This window comes from Theropithecus gelada, chromosome 3 (genome assembly GCF_003255815.1).
Source record: "Theropithecus gelada isolate Dixy chromosome 3, Tgel_1.0, whole genome shotgun sequence".
Classification (NCBI taxonomy): Eukaryota; Metazoa; Chordata; class Mammalia; order Primates; family Cercopithecidae; genus Theropithecus; species Theropithecus gelada.
This window is the reverse complement of record NC_037670.1, coordinates 27,938,115-27,960,747: the sequence shown is the minus strand read 5'-3', so window position 1 is coordinate 27,960,747 and position 22,633 is coordinate 27,938,115. Positions and strand designations below refer to the sequence as shown.

Here is a 22,633-nt window from a genome sequence, read left to right as displayed (position 1 = left end):
ATATTATTTTAAAGTGTAGATCAGTATGTAACAGAAAAAAGTGGGAAAATGGTAAAGTTGATTTTAATATAACACATGTCTTTTCCTTATATTCTTTCCAGGAGATCTGACTGCCAGTTTATACCATGAACATTATCCGTGAAATGAATCTGGGGTGGTCAGATGAATTTTTCCTTCTTCTATTATATGAATCTGTAATAGAATAGAGAAGGACTTGGATCCTTCAATAATACTGAGAGTCATTCAGATCATCTCTTAGTTAACAACCGCTACACAAAGCCAAGCCATGTCTCTTTGTTTAGAATATTGGTACTGTTTATCCTTCCCTAATGTACCTTCTCTTCCTCTTGACCACAGTCTTCCACTCACCTGAAAGGCAACCTCCCACACTTTACCCCAAATAATGTAAAATAATTTAAGAATGAAAATGCCTTAAGCAACTAACGTTACACAAATATGCAATAACCCAGATTGTGACAGGATAAATATTATGTCTGGGAAGATATTCACAGAAAGAACATACTGAAGGAATTTCAATGTGTTGGGAAAGGATATTATTTTGTAAGTGGGCAAGATTAAAGCTTCCAGGGAGGTCAATGTAAACACAAATTCCGCCAAGAAACTCAGCGCCAACCTGACAGGCCACAGAACACTTGGCCTCACAGGGCTGGGTGTGGAGCGAAGCGACTGTCCTTTCAATGACAGAATAGGCCCCTCCCCTTTACCCGTGATGGCATGTATGCGTACCTGATGGTCATCCAAAGGCCTGGCTAGTGGTTTTTAGGGGATCTACTTTCTTAATTATACGAACCAGACCCCAGCGATAACAAAAACACAGGTGTTACGAAAACAGCACAGGTTCAAGAAAATGTCTAGCTCATCTGTATGTGTATTTATTCATTTTCGGGTGTCTACTATGTGTGGCATAGGGCTAAGCTGGCCCTCCACGATCAATGCAAAGTTCGCAATTCACAAATTTTTGGCCTGGGGTCCGCGGAGCCCCAGAAGGTCCATATACGAGTTCTGGCAGCCTAGAAACTGAAATAATATAAGAAATTATGTGTGTACGTGAACACATCCTTTTTTTTTTTTTTGTCCTTGGAAAAAGCCTTCCAAAGGATTTTCAAAAGTATCTATGATGTTCCCAAAAGATTAAAAATCATACTCTAAGAAAAAATTAGAAAGCAATGTGCAGCAGACTCTCTTTCCTCCTGCATAAACGATGCTGCTGAAGATGCAGTCGGGCAGATTTCTTGTTTGGTTCTGAAATGAAATTACTAAAGCTGTGTTTCCTGATTGATCAGTTATTCTCTGACTGATTAAATACTCCAACAGGGATGAAGCAGTCACAGGTTTCATTGCTAAAATTTCTTTTTCTTTTTCTTTTTTGAGATGGAGTTTTGCTCTTGTCGCCCAGCCTGGAGAGCAGTGGCGCGACCTCGGCTCACTACAACCTCCACCTCCTGGGTTCAAGTGATTCTTCTGCCTCAGCCTCCCGAGTAGCTGGGATTACAGGTACCCGCCACCACACCCAGCTAATTTTTGTATTTTTTGTAGAGATGGGGGTGTTGCCATGTTGGCCAGGCTGGTCTTGAACTCCTGACCTCAGGTGATCCACCCACCTCCGCCTCCCAGAGTGCTGGGATTACAGGTGTGAGCCACCGTGCCCGGACACCAATTGCTAAAATTTCTTAAATTTCTCTCAGCTGAAGCCATGATACACCTTCTTGGCATTCTAAAGGTGGCAGGTGATGTAGCACTTGCCTCAACTGCAGACGTAAACTGATGTAAGCTGCTCAGCGAATTCGTTTCACCCAAGAGAATTCCTTTTGCCCCTGAACTTCAATTTTTTGGGGGTGTCATGGAGTCCCAGTCCATTTGGCTAAAATGTAAATTGTTCTGAACAACAACCTCTGTGCTCACATGACCTCTGGAGTTCAGCCCGGTCCCCAGAGCTCCCTAACCCTCATCTACTGGGAGTTCCTATCTCTTCCTCCTTTGTAAAGGAGCGGTCGATTTACATGGAGATACTGAATCAAAGAGAGAAACATTCCAAGGGTGAGATACACTCTGAACCAAGATTTAAACTGCCAGGGAGAAAAAGGAGGGAATGGAAGAAAAGAGAGAAGGTACAGGCTTCTACGGGGCCAGTGTAGCCAGCAAGGCCGTCAAAGCCGGACAGGCAGGTTTTCCCAGTTACGGACTGAACCCGAGGTTAGGAGCTGTGATCCTGGACGGCAGCCAGCGCCCAGAAAGATCCGTTTTGTAGAACAGAGAAAAACCCTTCCATGTTCAACCTCTGGCAGTTTCTACGAGGTTTACAATCCCCATGGACTGGCAGCTGGTCACAGAAAAAGAACTTCTTTTTCTACCTTTCATTTTGCACCACGTACTAGGCCCCTTGGAGAATCCATCAGACTGGTGGCTTTTGACAGAATTCAAAATTGGCACTGAAAGTGTGGATGAGCCAAGAGCCAGGGCCTTCTGAGCCATGGCGTGGTGTGTCCATGCCAAGGGTATATTTTCAAGCACATTTTCAAAAACAGAAAATGAAACAGTTGTCTTAAGATCACTTAATAAAACATAATGAAACTTTTAAAGGATAAGATTCAGTGAGGAAGATTAAGACTAATTGTTAAAATTAGTCAGAATCATCTGCTGTCTTCCTAATGGGAAGCAAATTGCAAAAAAAAAAAAAAAAAAAAAAAAAGGAGAAGAAGAAAAAAGAAAGAAAAAAATCTGGCAGGCTTTGGTGTTGACACTTAGACTTGAAAGAGAAAAATCAAATTATATTTTATGACTATGGAAAGAAATTATGAGACAGAGTCAAATCAGGCCTTCAGACAGCTCGTTTAGTTTTGTAGTGCTGACCAAAAAAAAAGAAAAATACATATATATATATATCTCTCTCTCTCAAGACCAACAATATTCATATCCATAGTAATTATAATTAGGTCAAATGTTCCATTAGGGTTCCTATATTTTTTATTGCTTATTATCACTGGTGGGAAGGAGAGTCTGTTCAAAATATTGTCCGTTTATGGCATTTCAATTAATTTTCTCATTCCAGAGTATGGGAAGACAGCCCAGCCTTGGTTGCAGCTATTTTACTTTTTGGGGTTTATGCAAACTCAAGGGCATACTGGCACAAATCCTGCAGCCAAATGCAAACACTGCACACCTTGGGGAAACAGTGCACTGTTACCCAAGTAAACACAAGCACCTATTAGTCACCCACTCAAAACAGAAATGGCCAATGAGGGATGCAAGATCAGCCATCAACGCCAGAAAAGAAAGCATGCTGCTTTCAAAATCTCATTTTTTTATTATCACTGATTTACTGTGCATTGCCGGAAAGCCACTACTGAACTTCTTGTGGGAAAATGTCACTGGCACGTTTTTAAAACTTTTATGATCAAAACCTTACATGTAGACCCACACAGACGCATAGTATGATGATAATACTTTCTCTAGAAAAGCAATTCAATGATACTTAGCTATTGATTCCTAACAGCAGAAATCCACAAGAACTGAATTAAGAGAGTTAGCTAGGCTGATGGGCATGGACCAGGCTGTGGGGCCTTTGTTTTTTATTGGCTTCTCACCCGCTCTGCCAGTTACTCATCCAAAGCCTTTAAGATGTTTTCTAGACACACATCTCTGAATCATAACGCAAATTCCATTTACTGAAAGGTGGGGACTTTTAATACGACAAGTGAACCCATTTAATGACTTATGCTTTTATATCTTATAGCATCACTCATGCTTTCAAAAAGTGGATATAATTTTCTTTGCATTGCCCTATTATTAATATGGTACTATGAATATAAATTTTCAATCACATTATATAAATTTTTTATTTTCTCCAGCTATGAGTCTATTATGAAAGTGCTCCAGATAGCTAGGATAGCAAAAATAATCACCAAAATAATCAACACACATTTACCCCTTTCTCCTTTCTGACTAACCAAATTCTCTGAGAACTGAGATTTTCTTGTTTTTAAATGTCTTTTTAAAGAGTAATAATTTCTGTTATTTTAAATGTTGTTTGATTGGTGCTTCCATTTTTTTCAATACAAGAAATATTACTGTTATTTAGGTATTTACCGTAAGTCTTTTTATTATACTTGCAATAACCTTGTAAGCTTAATCAGTACTATATTACAAAAAATGAGTTTAAAAAACTATCTTACCTCCTTCAATTAAACTTTTAGTACTTGTTGCTGTTTATAAAATATGATTTGGTTCTTACAATGTAAAGAAAACATAATACTTGAAAATAATTGGAAACCAGAGAAAATTACAATAAGCCGAGATTCCTATTTCTGCTCTAATGCTTTGATAACGGGTTAAAGGCAAGGAAAAATAAAACCACACATGGAGCTGAACTAATGCAACAATTTCTTGGATAATCCAGTCTCTAATATTATTAGTATGTAAAATTTTAACCAGGCCCAACCTCTCCTCCTAAATAAGGCATTCAAAAGAAATACAACAGGAAGATCACACTGCCATCAATGGTACTAACATTATTTCTTCATGTCTTTTTCTAAAAAGGTAAGCTTGCTTGAAACCATGTTTCAACATCATACACTAGAAATCCCTAAAATTATTAGAAATGGTCATTCGAAACTCTGTCACTTTTCATAGATAGCCCACAGATCATAAGTCAACAGTTTCCATTAAACAGCTTTTGTATTGTTATCCAAGAGAGAACCCTCATTGTAATTGTATAATCCTAGTTTCCATTAAGGTAAATTTTATATTTTTTGCATTTTAATAAAAATCTCAAGAGTTTCTTTGAAATTCACAATTCCTACGTTGCATGTTCCAAATCAGCCTTAAATCAACTCAGTAACATAAAGCAATAATATAGAGATTCTGCTAAAAATATTAAACTTCGAATAAATATTTTTTAAGAGCTGGACATAGCAATAAGAACATTAAGACAGACCGAGTTTCTAGGGATTCCATTACAGAAATCACTAGAATTTTGAAATAGGGGTTTGTTGCCATGAAACGTGTTTCAAGCATAGTTTTGACAGATAACGTACCTCTTCCACTTCGACCGACAAACCTGAGGTCATTAAATCTTGCAACTTGGTTCTTCATGGCTGCGGTAGCATTTCTAAGCTCAGCCGAGTAGTTTTCATCATTGCCGGCCATCACAGTGACCAGAGTGCCATCTGGAACATCCCCTAGGGCCACCACCTAAACACCAGTCAAGGGACAAATGCAGACATCAGGAATGTTATACATACACTTTTAGGGCATTTGTGTAGTGATTATTCTAAAATTAATTGTATATTCAATGATTTTTTTTAGGTTGCAGAGGAATAGCAATGATAACTTAAGCAGAACAACAGAAAAGTTATAATGGGAAGACACTTTTTTATTATATTTTAGGTTGGTGCAAAAGTAATTGCGATGTTGGCAATTTTTAATTCCAAAAACTGCAATTACATTTGCACCAACCTAATACATTATACATAACTATATGTAAATTTTCAAATAATGACACATATACTAAATTTACCTAATAAAGCCAGATTAGGTCATATAGCACAGTCGGAACAAGACGAACCATGCAAGATGTCAAGGATTGTGAGAAGCTATGTCGTCTCCTGAATACAATCATCTCTTCTTAATTCCTCCCATTTGAGAAACAGAACATCCTGTGTTCGTAAGTTTATAATCTAACCCATCTTTTACTTGCTCAGACCTCCACTAACAGGCTGAACAAGGCCCATACTTTACTTTTAGAAAACAAAACAGAACAAAAAAAAAAAAAAAAAACTTATTTCTGCTAAAAGTAGATTTCATCTTGCTGACGATTCTTAAGTACTTAAACTGTCCCTCTATAGTTCATCTTTGATACCTCCTACTTGCTCCTATTATCTTGAGTTTTACTAGCAATGAATTCCAGCACACAGGAAAAAAAATCAGAAATGTACCCTTCGTTTACTAATTATAAAATCAACAGACCTCAGACAGACAGGACATTCACTTCTGTGCACTCCCCTCAAATCAGAGGTAGAATTGAGTTGTATTTTTATATCTGTGAGTCCCAAGGTGTGTAAACTCATATCCTCACAGATGCCTGAGGTTTTCTGCTAGCCCAGCTGATCTTGACCAGGAATTTATTTAATGTAACTGAATAAGCATGAAGTCTTATCAGGGATATTGGAGAAAACTGGTAGATAAATATTTTTTATACTCAGGTAGTTAAGAAAATGAATTTCAAAGTAAAATACTCTAAAGAGCATGAGCTAAAGATACTTCGAACAATAGTATCAATTTCTTGGTTATCATTTAGGCCTTCTAGAAACTATTTTCTTGGTCTAGACATTTATTATTGGCTATATTTCCTTTGTTTCTATTTTTCAAAGCAGTCATACAACTTCAAATTGAAATGCCCCAAGCTGTATTTATTCTGATCATTTCTGACATTCTTTATGGTAAAGTCAGTAGTGACATTTATATTACTCATTCCAATTACATCATCATTTTTGGTTGCTGTTTTTGAATTGGTAACAGTAAAGCATTCCTCAACCTACTGTTATCACTCCTTCCTCTGCCTCCTACTTCCCAATTTTTACCTTAATAATTGCTATATAATTTTTTTGTAGCATATATTTTCAGGCCTCTTTTTCTATATGTAAAAAAGGCTGCCATGGACTCACTTGTATGATATCAAAGTCATGTTTCTCAAGATCCCCATTTTCATGATCTGCCTAGCCATCACCCTTTCCCTTGGCCTCCAGATGACTATCTATTGTTTTTACTCAGTAGAACTGCTTCAGTCGTTGTGGCACAGAACATGAACTAACTCACTATGAGAGATGAGCATACTTCCAACCCCAAGACTACAGCAGGGTAATCTAGTCTCATAGAAACAGGGAGGCATTTTCCTCTATTTTATCCAACTTGCACTGCCAAACGAGGTCTGGGCCTTTTATCTCTCTTTTTAATCCTTTCATTGCAATTGTTGGACATGTTTTCCATAGAGGAGAGTTTAAAACTCTGCTATTTATTCCCCGAGCACCCTCTAATTAGCTATTTAGTTCCCATAATAAGTGTTTGTTGCCATTTAATTAAGAGCAGTGATACGACAATTCCCTTTTTGTTTTAAAAAGATATCACTAAAATAAATCTCCCTGATCAGTTATTTGGTTATTGTTACTTTTTTTTTTTTCTATTCCCGAAAAATGGGCTTGCTTTATTTTGCTCTTTTAAGTCTCTTACAACGAATTTTCCCCTTTTTTTCATGATTCTCACTTCCCTTTGTAAAGTTAGCTCACGGTGTTGAAATGCCCTTTTTGAACACATATTTTTACTTCCTCATCCTCCTCTCCCTGTGGTAACCCAGGCTTCTCTATTTTAACTCAGTATTCAGACGGTATACAGAGACTGCCTCGACGACGTGGGTTTCAAACTGAATAACTCATTGTTGGGTCTGGATCTGTAAAAAGGTGAAAATAAATAAATCTTGTTTTATAACTACAGGAATGGATTCTGAATTATCTGCCTCCTACTGCTGTTCCCCTCACAGTGCTCCAAGCCTGGTGCCTCTTTCATCTTTCCAATACTATTCTCATTAGTAATTTGGCAAATTCACGAGACCTTCGCCAAGTCGAAACAAACATAGGATAAAATTATCATGGAGGCTAAATAAGAAAAGGTTGTTGATGTTGGAATTTAAGAAGAAAAAAAATTAGAAGTTTAACTCCCACTCCTCTCTCTTTTTTTTTTTTTTTAATGCAGCAGAATCAATGATATTTGGGCACCTACATATCATTTACTTGGCCTTGTATTGATCTGAGGGATTTTTTTTTTTTGGTACGAGGGTGGGGGTGGGTAAAGGGGAACTATTAAATCCAGGGCAATTTCATTAATAACGTATATTGCCCAATTGTTAACAAGCATACTCAAGCCAGGTTAAAGAAGTTTTTTTTTAAATTTGAAACTAACATGTGTGCTAATTTGATACAGGTTTTTTCACTGATGGGCAAATGGAGAGAATGTAAAAATATCTAACTTCAAACTGAAAAAAAGAAACAACTGGAATGAAAAGCTATAAACAATAGGTAAGGAAACACAAACATTTACATTTTAACACAGACCAAACAGGCAAGAAGGGACTTGCTGGCCAAAGAGATCTCATATTTTGTTTTACTTCTCTGTTTTTAAAGTATCAGGAAGTTGGGCCAAATATCAACTCTCTTCTGTACCACATGGACCTCCCAATACTGTTCTTGGCTAGCCTGTTCACAGTTCAAACTGGCATTTTAAACCAGTTCTAATTAGGTTGAAATTACAGTTACAATTCATTTACTTCAAATCCCTTAACCTTGCAGGGTTTCAAAGAAGGCTGTGGAGTGGAACATAGAATTCAGCTGAGATGACATTTAAGGCATAGCTAGGGACCGTGATCTTGCCGACAAATATATTACTTATTTCCTTTTTATGAAAAGAATATTACCATCAGAATCCAAGGCCTCTGAACTTCCTTGCTGAAGGCATGTTTACGTCTTTGGACTGTGGTGTACCAGAGCCTAAACAAGCTATAATACCATGGTATTACCAAATACATCCTAAGTCATCAAAACAGCTCTTTAGGCTACTTCTGTAAATACAGCAAAACACACAGCAAATGTAAGGTTTTCTTAGTAGTAAAAAACAAGTATCTCTCATACTCTATAAATAAAGGTGTTCCATGGGAGGGAAGGAGTAGGGGGAGAACAGATTGGGGTTCAAAATAAGCAAGTAGAGTTATTGTAATCTATTTTAAAGAAAATTCATAATTTTAAATCTCTCTTTAGTTCAGAAGATTGACATAGAGGATTTTCCTACAGAACTTCAGGATACTCCTAAGAAGCCCTTCAATGATCGTTTCATCAATATCATCGGGCCTTATCATTGTTTCACATTTGCTTCTCTTTATCATGGGGAATATAATAATTATTTACTGGTTAACTTCCTAGGGAGATTGCCTGCGGCTTATTTAAGATCCAAATTTTAAAGTAATAATTTCTGTTGAAGCTGCTTGGGAGGTGGTTGGGTGGGCGGATAGAGTGAAGCCAGGGACACACAGTAAATGAGCCCAGGATGTAGGCAGGTTTTGATGTTTTGCTTGCTTTTATCCCTAATGTTTTATCCCTTCACGTTTGCTGTCTCACTGAACGTTTTGTCTATTCCTCTAGTTATGCAGTGAGCAGGTCTCCTGGAGGAAGAAGCCTCTTTTTATGAGGATTGGGGTGGTGACAGATATTAATCAAATGGTCTGATTTCTCTGCTATCCTTTCCTTTCCCCCAAATGTTCTCAGGGGACCTGCTTGAATGTTTTTCAAGAGATCTGTATTTTGATTTTTAGTAGCCTATAGATTATCACTCAATAAAACAAATTGTTTTTAAGTGAATTGCCAAAAATCATTTTAAAAAGGAAACTCTATGATTATGGTTTCTGCTAGAAAGAATTCTGACGGCTCATAAAAGCAATATGTAAAATTTTTCATTTTTTAGAAGAAAATAAAATACTTTCATGTAATGACTTGAGACTCTGAATTGCTCCAATTCCTGAAGATTCTTTATTAATCATTTAGTCTTTTAATATATTTGAGTGTGGGTTTCCTGGCAGAGGAGGGAGTTCAGAAGAGACCCTGATTTTCACCCCAAAGGAAGCCACAAATCTCTTGGAGCCCTAGTGCATTGGGGCAGCCAGGTTTTAATGGCCTTTGGTGGTTATCAGCCCGTCTTGCCTCTGCTCTTTATCTGATAGTGACCCCATGGCCCAACCCTGTTGGGTCCCCTCTCAATGCGGGTGCCCTAAAGAGTCACCGCTGATTCCATTTATGCAAAGGGTTAGAATGATTTAAAAGTAAAATGGTCTCCCAAACCCAAATCTAAGTAAACGGAGGGAGGGAAAAAAGAGTCAAGCAACCCGCCACGTTCCTTCTCCTCATTTCCACCCCCACTAAAAAACAAAACAAAAAACTGCTTTTAGAAAAGTGAGTGGAAAAAGAGGCAAATCTGTAGACAAAGCCAACTGCAAATGTCGTTTTGTTTTAGAAATCACAATCTAGGTGTGGAAACTGTATAAAGCTTAAAAATAACCCCAACAATACTTTTTTAAAAAGTGAATATTATTCGTTGTAATAAGATCAAGACCCAGCTGAGGCCTGGATCTATAAAAAACTTAATCTCCCCTTAAAGGGGACAATTATTTAAACTTTTTTTTTTAAAGTAGCTTTACACTGGGAACCACCTGCCTTGATTAGCCCTTTAAATGAACAGGAAATGACCTGCACTGATTTTACTTAGTCGCATCTTTTCAAACCCACCAAAGACAAAACAGAATCTCCACTGCAGAAATTAAATTCCTACTGCTTGCTGCTAGGGTAGTAGGGTGGTTGTTTAGAAACGCCTGGGGTTGTTTTCATACCCCTGTTGAAGGCCAAGGTTTTTAAAGGCAGCTGAAAGCTCTTGGGATGATCAGGGGTGAAAAGCGAAGGGAGACCTTTGGAGCCGCTGCGCTGAAGTCTCCAGCTACGCGCCGCCCCCTCCTCTAGCAGGAAAGCGGGCCGCTGGGACCCCCAGCTCTCCAAAGACAGCCTCTTCACCTTTCGCTGCCCCGGGCTTAATCTAGGTGAGGCGATGATAGCATTCAGAACGGTTCCGGGAAAAGAAACAGGATTCGCTACTTGCGGCTTCTGGCAGGAGCAGGCTAAAAAACTCAGAGAACTCTTCAGAAAACTTTTGCAAACTTAACTACGCCCGCTGTGGACTTTGGACATGCTAATTCCTATAGGGCGGTTGGAGAAGGGGGAAAGAAAATCCCTGACAGTTTCCCTTGTTAGTTTCTTTTCACTGACTTGAAGGCAGAAAAGTCTCACGATTTTATTTCCTGATGCCTTCATGTGAGGAAGACAAAATGGTTTGGGTGTTAATCCAGCGGTAGGGGCAGCAGTAAGTTAGCAGACCGGCTGTCTCTGCCGGGCTGGGTTATAACTTTTTCTACTTTGTATCAAAGCTAAGGCCCCTGCCAGGGAGGTTCCGACCGGCCCCCAGTGGATGTCTTTGGGGGCACCCTAATGTTTTCAGCCCTCCTGGGAGGCCGCCCCAGAAAGCTGAGACGAGTGCCTCCCGAGGGTCGCCACGGCAACACAGCATCCCCCCGCATCCCAAGCTAGGAAGACCGACCCGGGGCTGCGGGGGCCCCTTTCTAGAATCCGGCCCCGCCCGCCTGGCCGCTGCCCTCGCGGATCTCCCCCGGCCTCGCCGGCCTCCGCCTGTCCTCCCACCACCCTCTCCGGGCCAGTACCTTGAAAGCGATGGGCAGGGTCTTGTTGCAGCGCCAGTGCGTAGGCAGCACGGAGCAGAGGAAGTTGGGGCTGTCGGTGCGCACCAGCTCGCCCGGGTGGTCGGCCAGCACCTCCACCATGCTGCGGTCGCCGCTCCTCAGCTTGCCGGCCAGGGCAGCGCCGGCGTCCGGAGCGCCCAGCGGCAACGCCTCGCTCATCTTGCCTGGGCTCAGCGCGGTGGAAGGCGGCGTGAAGCGGCGGCTCGTGCTGGCATCTACGGGGATACGCATCACAACAAGCCGATTGAGTTAGGACCCTGCAAACAGCTCCTACCAGACGGCGACAGGGGCGCGGATCTTCAGCAAGCAGCTCCCGGGAGACCAACATACACGTTCAGGGGCCTTTATTACTGCGGGGGGGCGGGGGTGGTTAGGGGAGGAGGGAGACTAAGTTACTAACAGTCCAGGAGGGGGAAAAGTTCTGGTTCTGCCGATCGGCCTCCGACCCAGGATGGGCTCCTAGCAACCGACTGCTTAGTGCATTAAAAAGTGGAGACTATCTTCCTCGAATCTTGCTTGCAGAGGTTAAGTTCAGTCTTTGGCTGTTACAAAAGTTCCTGAAGGCAAAATTCTCATACACTTCCTAAAATATTTATGCGAAGAGTAAAATGACCAGCAAACACATTATTTGGAAGTTCCAGTAGTTAACGCCTGTCAGTTTTTTGCAGGTGAGTTTTGTCTAAAGTCCCAACAGAACACAAGTATCTCCCATAACAAGGCCGCTTTTATCATGCAAAACTGGCTTCAGTCCCGAAAAGCAAGAGCTGCGACTTCCAAAGGTCGTGCTACTAATGTATGTGCACGTATATATAAATATATACATATGCTCTACTTCATAAAATATTTACAATACAATCTGTGGAGAATTTAAACACAACAGAAATCCATTAATGTACGCTGCAGATTTTTTTAAGTAGCCTTGAAAATCAGCTTCAGTAGTTGGAGCAGTGCTGAACTAGAAGTACTTGTCATGTTCTCCGTTCACTCAATGAATTCTGTCAAAACGCTCAGTGCAGAAAATTCAGCGTTTCAAAGATCTTCAGCTAATCTTAATAATCATAAGAAGAAGGCCCAGTCGATTACACTCAGGGTACTACAGCTCTCCCACATCTGTGAACTCGGGTTTGGGGATGTTGGTTAAGTTTGTGGCTGGTCCTGTGGTTTGGTGGGAGTTGAGCAGCCGCAGAGTCACACACTCGCAAACACGCACTCTTCGGAAGCCAGCCACTGTCTACATCAGCTGGGTGACTCAGCCCCGACTCGGGCAGCAGCGAGACGATACTCCTCCACTGTCGCCCAGCGCCTGCCGGTTAGCTGCTCCGAGGCACGAACACCCACGAGTGCCGCGTAACCGCAGCAGGTGGAGCGGGCCTTGAGGGAGGGCTCCGCGGTGCAGATCGAAACAGATCGGGCGGCTCGGGTTACACACGCACGCACACCCCGCCACGCACACTGCCACGCACACGCAACTTCACGGCTCGCCTCGGACAACAGCGCACTTTCTCCCGCTGTTGTAAAAGGAAAACAATCGGGGAAAAGTTCGCAGCCAGGAAAGAAGTTGAAAACATCCAGCCAAGAAGCCAGTTAATTCAAAAGGAAGAAAGAGGGGAAAAACAAAAACAAAAAAACACCAAAAAAGGAAGGTCCAACGCAGGCCAAGGAGAAGCAGCAGAGGTTGACTTCCTTCTGACGTCCCTAGGAGCCCCGGGAAGGAGTGCCTGGCGGCGCAGGGCCGGGCAGCGTGGTGCCCTGGCTGGGTCCGGCCGCGGGGCGCCCGTCCCGCCCGCGCCCGCTGGCTCTATGAATGAGAGTGCCTGGAAATGAACGTGCTTTTACTGTAAGCCCGGCCGGAGGAATTCCATTCCCTCAGCTCGTTTGCATAGGGGCGGCCGGCGGCCAATCACAGGCCTTTCCGGTATCAGCCAGGGCGCGGCTCGCGGCCGCCGGCTCCTGGAATTGGCCCGCGCGCCCCCGCCGCCGCGCGCTACTGTACGCAGCCCGGGAGGGGAGTCGGCTGCCACCCCCGCGCCGCCTGCGCCCCCGCACCCACGCCTGCATGCTGGCCCGGGGCCCCGCCCGCGTGCGGACCCCTTCCCGCAGCCACACGCGGGCTTGTGCGGCTCCGCGAGTGGACACGGTCCGGAGACCTGGGAAAAGAAAGCAGGCCCCGCCGGCCCGAGGAGGGCCCGGCTCCGCGACCCGCTGCAGGCAGTCGCAGTGGCCGCCACGAGGCTCCCGAACCGGGGCTGCAGCCCGCGGGCGGCCCCAGATGCTGCGCGGCTGCCCAGGTCCAGGCCTCCGCTTCCAAGGCGCGGGTGCGACTCGGCCGCGGGGCCCGGGGGAGCCGCTCCGCGCTCCTGCACCGTCCGGCTGGCAGCTGCGGCGAAGCGGCGCTGATTCACTGCATGAGGCCGGACGGCGTCCGCGCGTGCCGTTTGCTCTCAGCGTCTTCCCTCGGGTCGGTTTCTGTAATGGGTGTTTTTTACCGCTACGCCTGGGCCGCGGCTCGATCTCGCCGCGCGCCTCACCCTTGCTGTGTGCGCCAGCGGCCCGGGAGGAGTTTCCTAGTCAGGAAAGACCCCAAGAACGCGCGACTGGAAGGAAAGTTGAAAGCAGCCGCGCGACTTGCTCCCGGGCCTCGTAGCGCCGGCCCCCGCAGCAGCCGGACAGCTCGCCCGGGCCCCGCGTCTCCCCTCAGGCTCCCCGGAAGCGGCCCCCATTCCTCTCCCCGCCCCCGCGCGCGCGAGCGGCCCCAGGTGAAACCCACCCCGGCTTCGCGCGCGGGCGGCCGCTTCCCCCTGCGCAGGTCCCCGCGGCGCTGCGGGCATTTTCGCGGAGCTCCGAGGGCCCCGCCCCCAGCCCGGCGCGCGCGGCCAACTCCGACCCCACCCGGCGGGGCCCTCCACGCCCTCCCTGCTGGGCTCTGCACCTCCCGGGGCCTCTCATTCACCCCGGGGCTGCGACCCAGTCCAGGGGCTGGGACCCAGCTCCACCACGGGCTTCTTTGCGGTTCCCGCGGAGCCCCTCAATTCAGCTACCCGCGCGGGGGTTCCTTGCCCAACCCCACGGGGCCCCTGACACCCGCTCCTCTCTCCCCCAGGGCTAGGGTGCTGGGGCCGCTGCCGCGCAGGGACTGTCCCCGGGCGTTGCCGCGGGCCCGGACGCAGGAGGGGGCCGAGGCTGGCTGGCATGGAGGCCTTTCCCGGGCGGGCCAGGACTGCGCGGAGCTGTCGGGACGCGCCGCGGGCCCGAGCGGTCGCCAGGGGGCAGCAGCCGCCCTCGATGGACGCCGCGCGCAGCCCCGGGTGCGCCGGAACGCCCCCGACGGCGCGGGGCTCTGCGGCCCCCTTCGTGGCCTTCAGGTCGCCCGGGAAGAACTGGAGTTCGAGGAGGAAAGACAGGAAGCCGCCGCCAGAGCCCACTTGAGCTGGAGCGGCCACGGCGCGTCTCCGAGGTTCCAATCCGGAGTCGCAGCCGGCCGGGCTGGGGACCCTCGGACCGGGACTCCCCGCTGTGCAGCCCGGTCGGGGGTCTCTTCCCGAAGTCCCTGTGCCTGGGGCCCGCCTCTGCCCGTTCTTGGGTGTCTGTGCTCCAGGAGCCCGGGCTTCCGGGACTAAGGCGGGCGGCCCGCGGCCTCCGCTCCCCCGGGCACTGCCAGCACCCGAGTGCAGTTTTGTTTCAATGGACCTGGGGTCTCGGAAAGAAAACGTAGTATGTTTTTCTTTTAAAATGATTTTTTAAGTCTAATTACAGTTGTAAAATCCCCCAGACGTCCACTTTCTAACTCTGTCCCTGAGCAGAGTGCATCGCGCCCGCCCGCAGGGGCCACAGCGCCTTTGCCTGCGGGTTCGGACGCCGCCCGTTCGAGAGTCAAGTTGTGGGCAAGGGAAATCTTTTCGCCTGCTCTCCAATGCATTTCTCCGAGATCCTACCCAGGGCTCCTGGGGCCACCCCCAAGTGCATCCTCTGGGACCCTCGAGATGCGGGAAGGAATATGAGGGTGTAGCGGCTCCAAAAGTAGACTTTGACTCCAGGGGAAATAATAGACTCGGGTGATTTACCCCTCGGAGAGGTCCAGGGAGGCTCCTCTGGGTCTCGGGCCACTTGCCTAAAACCATGAACCCTGCGAGGGGGCTGCGAGTCGGACTGGGCTGCAGTCTCCCAGGAGGGAGTCAAGTTCCCTTATCGAGTAAGGAAAGTTGGTCCCAGCCTTGCATGCACCGAGTTTAGCCTTCAGAGGCAGCGTTGTGGGAGCTGCTCAGCTAGGAGTTTCAACCGATAAATCCCGAGTTTGAAGCCCGACAAAAAGCTGATAGCCATCAAAGCTTTTGCTCCTTGACTCGATGGGATCGCGGGGCATTTGGGTTTCCCGGGAGCGGCGCAGGCTGTAACTGCGCTCTTGAAAACAAGAAACAGACCAACCTCGGCCCCTCACTGAGGATCTAAGATGAATGGAAAGAGGCACTGGCTCGGGGGACAGGGAACCCCTTAGTCTGCCGGGCATTTTACGGAGCCTGCACTCTCAAGAACAGCCATAGCGTGTACGAAGTGAGGAAATTCCTTTCCACCAAGAGCGCTCATTTTAGCGACAATATAGAATTCCCCTTCCTTTGCCTGTCTAAGGGAGAAAGGAAAGGAAACATTCCCAGGTCCACTGCCAGTGTTTCCCTGGAGGAATGCTAGAATTTACCTTGTCATAATGCAAAATTTTTAAAAAATATAACGAAGCGATACATTGGGCGGATGCTACGTGACAGATTTTCCCACATTTTGTTGCGGGGAGAGGGAGGGAGGAGAATTAAAAAAGGTTCACAACAGGAATGAAATGTAAGTTTCCGCAGTGGATTTTAAAAGTAGTACTTGGTTAGTTGGAAGAGAAATAATTTAATTGGAAAACAGTAACAGTTCATTGACATTTTTCTTCTACAACTTTAGGTAAATAACTATAGGTGGTCTCAGAAGATAACTAAATATTTTACATTTTTGCTCTTACAAAAGCCTCCCCAAAATATGCATAAAGATGGGATTAGAATCTCAACAATTCTCTTAAAATTACCCTTTGCGAGCAATATATTTCTAAAATTACATTTGTAAAAATGTCATACGTCTAAAAGAATTATTTCTATTTTAAATGACCATTTACATTTTGAAAAACAGAATGCATCTTGCTATGGTTTGGAACCAAATAGCTGCAGTTTGTATTGATGTCACAGGGATGGAAAACAGTTTTGATAAGGAGTAACATGTGTGTACAAATCACCTGCCATACACACTATCAGTTTTGAACATTGGAATTTAAACATTTTTTTCTTCTGAAGTGGCTTTGAGATTACTTCACTTTTCAAATCTAATTACTATGGGAGGGGGGAGAGCCCTTCGTTCTTCCATTACATCCTTCCTCCATCTGAATGTTTCTGTGGGATGCTATGGTTAATGTGTGATTATTTCACTTTCACTTCATAAATCCATTGTGTACCTCACAAGTAGCAAGCTGAGGACATTTTAAAATTAATCTTTTTAAAATTTAGGAATGCTTAGTAAACATTTTAGTCTCATAAAAATTTTGCATTACCACTGCTATAACACAGGTAATAAACTGGGCTGTAAGAGAAGCCACGCTGTATTTTGTTTTTAGAGAGTTGTATAGAGACATTTAATAGCAGCAGAATGCACCCATGGTAAACGCTGTAGAACTGAGGGTATCATTTAAGCTTTCATTGAAATATTTTATATGGTATAACATTTACAATATGGAGAACTGCTTTTAAGTATATTGGAATCAGCAAAAACAGCCTTAATTATTTGGTTAAATTATATCACAAGTTATACATAGAGATACATAGATATAAAATCATATACACATATATGAAGGTGCTTATTTTATTTAAAAATATAACTTGGAATGTAACATACCGTGGACGTCTCTAGGAGGATTCATTCCAAGTATGCATTCTGAAATAACAAAGTAGGAAAATAAAAATAATGCAAATTTTAAAATTAACTCTCCCCTGACTTTTTTTCTTTTTTTTTGGCTAGCTTATTTCTTCTCACACTTTTTAGCACTGGAGATTTTTATAGCTTTGACACAAAAATGACTTAAAATAGTAAATCACCAAATAAGAAATAAACTGTTCCTTATGCACGTGGTTTTAGGTACCTTCAACCAATGTTCTCCTTCGCTAGCTAATACTGAATATCTGTTGTAGAATCACCTCTTTTAAGCTCTGTGTGTGAATAAAATGTGATTTGTTTAATGAAGATTTAAAATATATTTGGAAGGTATAGGAACATTAGAATTCAAGGTAAAATTAAAACCAAACCCTAACTTAATGCAAAAACATTTATGATCATTTACTTCCAATGATAGGACATTTTAGAAACATTTTCCCTTGCTTACTCTCCTTCTCTCTGCTAGGCAGGCAAATTATTTACATCAAAACCTCTCACAAGTTCTAATAGATTATATCAATTAATATTAGAAATAATTGTTATATGATAATTCCCAAATATGGATTACTTTATACATTTACAACTATAGGGAAACCCATTAAGCTAAGTCACATGAAGCTCTTTTTCCTTCTTTTGAATATCTACATATAATGTTGTGAATCTGAAATTACTCTATCAGCCTTGTGTATTGGTAACAGCACTGAGTCACGAAGAGGAAATACTGTTCTTCCAAGACAGGATTTGAGCATTTCAAATGCTGCAGACCTAAAGCTTTCAACTCCATGCCACAATATTTAGTATGCTGTGTGTGTCTGTGTGTTTTTTTTTTAACTTTTAAAATAAGAAAGGAGAGAATTTCTTCAGATTTCTAGATGCTGTTTAAATAGGTAGGAAAACAAGATTTGCAGCTTCTTTGGTCTTATATTTTTGCCAAAGTTAAAGGAACAACTAAAATAAGAGGTTCTGAAGGACTGGTCTATGATGAAATATGAAAGGAATTAAATATGTATAGTCTCGAAGGAGCATCCAAAAAAAAAAAAAAAAAACCGAGATTGTGGTTTACAAGTAGATAAAATGACTCCATGAAGACTTTTGTTTTTAAAGAGCGAGGCAGAGAAATAATCATTTGCACGGATTGTGAATAAGGTAAGAAATAGCAAATGTATCCTGAAGTTATGTCAGCTCAGTTTTAATAGGTGTTGGGGGCAGTGGGGTGGGGGTGTGGAATCCACAACGGTAAGACTGACCAGACAGCACACCCAGCGGAACCACGCCACCCTGGAAATTCTCTCTTGAGACCCAGAGAAGCTTTTCCGTGTCTGAGTCTAAGAAACTGGAGTAGGAGAGCAAGAAAACACAAGTTCATCTACACACCTAATAATTCAGCAATTCTGAGGAAAAAGCCAGGATTTTTTAAACCCAAAAACAAGGGCAAAAATGAGGGGATTGTGAAAACTATGGTAACTCTTAAAAACTTTGTTGTGTATCAGCAGCCTTGAGAACACAGCAAATGTGGTTAAACTGGGGAGGGGGAAGGGATTGGGGGGGGGGGTGAGAAACTGCTGCCCAGGTGAAGTAGCACCTGTGGAGGTTTGAAGTGATTTACCCATGAAGCTGTTAAAGATGCCAGAACCCAAACTCCAAGAGAGGAAAGGTTGTGTGTGTTTATGACAGCGAACAATGAATCTGGTAGCTCATCCTCCAGCGTGCTTGCTCGCGTGCTCTCTCTCTTTCTCTCTTCCCTACGTCCCCTATTGAGTGTAATTATATGCCAGGCAATGGGTGAAGTGCTTTTATATACTTTGCCTGATTTAATCCTTGCAAGAACATCATTGCTATCCCCATTTTACAGATAAGAAGCCTCACCCTTGGAGAGTTCAGGGAGCTTGCCCAAATTCACATTACTCTTGACCTACACACACACACACACACACACACACACACACACACACACACACACACTCATATCTACATATAGGACCACATGCATAGTAAACTATGTTCCTTTTTGATCATGAGTATTTATTTTTGTGGGTATCCTTGGTAGAGTTCTAAAAAATTAACTCTGATCTCATCTTTCACTTTTATCCTCTGCTGTCTCAGGGTCTGGATCAGAAAGTATCTTGGAAATTCTTCACCATGCAAACCTCCTATCTTTAGGAGTCAGATTTTAAAGTCATTTCTGTCATCCACAGAGTTTGAGGAGAAAGCCAAGGTCCACTTGGCTGAGAAGCTTTTACATTGATGATAATATAAAATGGTGTTTTAGTCTTTCCCCACCTCCATTAGTTCAAAAGGGCATCTTTAGGACTTTTCTAGATACGAGGTATTTGATTCACTTGCCTTCAGCATTCCTCGAATGCTACCTCTGTCTCAGGCAAGGTGCTAGGCTCACTGGTGACAAAGGCCAAACAGATGAGAGAAAAGAAGTGTCATGGCTGCTGGTGGACACATGTCCAGGGTCCCAGGAACTGGTGGGAGGGAATGTAAGAGGAAGAGGGGCCAGCAGCCCCTGGTGGGCTCAGGAAAGGCTTCCTTCCTAGCAGAGGTGATTTTGGACTTGACTTTTGGAGGTTGGGTAGATTTGTAGGTGGTTCAAAGAGCTACAGGAGGGGTTTAGGGAGGTGACGGTGGGGTGGGGAGATGGTGCTCTGGGCTGAATAAGCATCATGAGCAAGGGCGTGAGTTTATGAAACACATCAGCGTGTCAGTTCCAGTGTGGTTGGGCATAGGTTTGAGACCAGGTTGGTGCGGTGGGGAGGGAGCGTGGCAGTTCACAAATACATGGACATAGATAGGTCATTGGAAGCACATGCAACCTGAGGAAATGTGAACTTCAACATGAGGGAAATTGATCTATCAAAGCCAAACTGGGAAATAACAACATTAATATGTATTTTAGAAAAATAAGTCTGTCAACAACAGCTCGGTGAGTTGGAGGGGGTAGAGATGAGGAGTGGGGAGCTACTGCAGTTGTCAGACAAGGGGTCATGAGGATCTGGATTAAGGTAGAAGCAATGGAGATGAAAGAGGGGGTTGAGGTGAGGGTAGGGGAGGAGTCTCCCCAACATCTGTCCATTAATAGCAGTAGAGAAGATCAGAAACAGTGGGTTTGGAGAGAGACATCGTGATGTCTCTCTGAGTTTTGGATGCCCAGAACAGAATAGGAGGTGCTGGTGGGGAAAACAGAAATTCTGGGGAGAGGTTTCAATTAGAAATAAGGAGCTGAACATCCTCAGAATATCTATAGTAGTTTCAGATTGTATCTATGGTACAGTCAAACTATCTATGATAGTTTCAGAGGCTGTTTCCAGTGAGAAGAGACCATTCACAGGTTCTGGGATTATCAACATTCCAGGGGTGAGCAGAAGAGGGAGCAATCAAGGAGATGGAGCTAGGAAAAGAAAGAGGAGAGAATAAGGAATAAGAATAAAGGAAAATGCAGCTGGGCGCAGTGGCTCATGCCTGTAATCCCAGCACTTTGGGAGGCCAAGGCGAGTGGATCACCTAAGGTCAGGAGTTCGAGACCAGCCTCACCAACATGGTGAAACCCCATCTCTACTAAAAATACAAAAATTAGCCAGACATGGTGGTGGACACCTGTAATCCCAACTATTCGAGAGGCTGAGGCTGGAGAATCACTAGAACCCAGGAGGTGGAGGTTGCGGTGAGCCAAGATTGCACCGTTGCACTCCAGCCTAGGAGACAGGGTGAGACTCCGTCTCTAAATAATAAATAAATAAATAAATAAATAAATAAATAAATAAATTTTAAAAATTAAGAAAAAAAAAAAGAAAAGTAAGAAAAGAATAAAGGAAAATGCTAGGTTTGGAGGAAAGCCATGTCCCAAAGCCCGCAAAGGGGCCATGAAAACAAGGACTGAAAATATTCCACTGGATTTGTCTACAGAGAGTGCCATGTAACATTTGCCAGAAGAGATTCAGTTGAGTGGCAGCAGCAGAAATGGAGCAGAGAGTAGAAAGCAAATGGGATGTAGGGAAGGAGAGAATGAAACATGTTGGAGGAGGGAGGGAAACTGGTGGGGTAGCAGGAGGAGGGAAAGACCAGTGTTGAGAGGTGTATGTGTATGTGTGCATGCGTGTAAGATGGAAGCAAACTGAGAAAATTAGTGTTTGTCATGTGTATTTTACTGAAGATAAAATTCATCAGCTTCCACTTCAACCCAGGTCTTCCTCTTGTTTTCCCCACTGCACCATCATTCTCCCAGTTCCAGACTTGGATCCATGAATTGATCTTTGCCCTCATTCAGTCTGTTGCCAAGGGCTCTTTTTTGTTTCTTTGGTTGATAACAATTCAGCCCCCACCTTTCAATTCCTATTGACATCATTCTGGTTCAAGTTCTCATTACCTCTCTGCTGATTTCTTACAAAGATCTCCGAGAAAGGGGGTTCCTGCTAATTGTACACAGTACTTCCAGATTAGTCTCCCACACCATAGTTCTGCCAACCATGTTCTCCTGGGCATCTGGAATTCAATGCAAGGTCTTTAGCACAGTCCTGCAGGATTAAGAGCCACCCTTCCTGTCCTCATCTTGAAGGGGGGCAGATTCTTCTGCCTCAGGTGAAATTGCCTCTCAAAGACCAATCACATGCTTCATCATCACCTCCACATCTCCTGTGTGACTTGAATTATAATGTGTTTTGGGTTATAGCTATTTAAATATATTGGGGGGGTGGGGCGGGTGAGAGGAGGTAGTGGAACCACCCCTTCCCTGGCTTCCGGTTTCTATGTGGAACAACATTCCTTAGTGTAAAACTCTTGACCTCTTTTTACACCCTCATTCCTCCTCCACCATAAAAGATTGAATTATCTGGTTAGTAGCGTTGGAAGCAGAAACCAGTTGTAGAAGGCAGAAGCATAAAATGAACCCCTCAAACTTTCCACCCTAATCCCTGGGACTGGGAATATGATGAGGGATCATGCTCTGGTTATGTTACATGGAAAAAAAAGAGATTTTTTTTGTATATGTAATTAAGGTTACTAATCAGTTGGCTTTGAATCACACAACAGAGAGATTTTCCTGGTAGCCCTAATCTAATCACAGGAGACCATTACAAACACAGTGTTTTCTCAGGCTGGGACAGAAGTGAAGTCAGCGTTGTAGCTGGAAGACAGAGCAGGCACTTGCAAGAACTAGAGAGCAGTCTCTAGATGCTGAGGGTGACCCCTGGTTGACAGCCAGCAAAGAAATGAGGGCCACCATGCTACAGCCCCATGGAATTGCATTCTGCCAGCCACCTGCATGAGTTTAGAGGTGAATTTCTCCCTAAAGCCTTCAAGTAAGGCCTCAGGTTAGCCAACCTC

The 22,633-nt window shown here is 44.1% G+C and overlaps 1 protein-coding gene across 4 annotated transcripts in view; it reads right to left on the bottom strand.

The window, feature by feature from the left end:
- The window catches only part of RUNX1 (runt related transcription factor 1), a 261,247-nt gene that overhangs the window by 87,900 nt on the left and 150,714 nt on the right, over window positions 1–22,633 (bottom strand). For 3 of the 4 annotated variants that reach the window (XM_025379064.1, XM_025379066.1, XM_025379065.1), the window contains 3 exons: window positions 17,273–17,311; window positions 11,321–11,574; window positions 5,055–5,211 (listed from right to left, as the gene is read on the bottom strand). In XM_025379064.1, the coding sequence (XP_025234849.1) occupies window positions 5,055–5,211; window positions 11,321–11,574; window positions 17,273–17,311 (450 nt within the window). Of the gene's footprint in view, window positions 1–5,054; window positions 5,212–11,320; window positions 13,163–17,272; window positions 17,312–22,633 lie in introns of those variants that run through there. The other variant, XM_025379067.1, reaches the window with a different exon arrangement.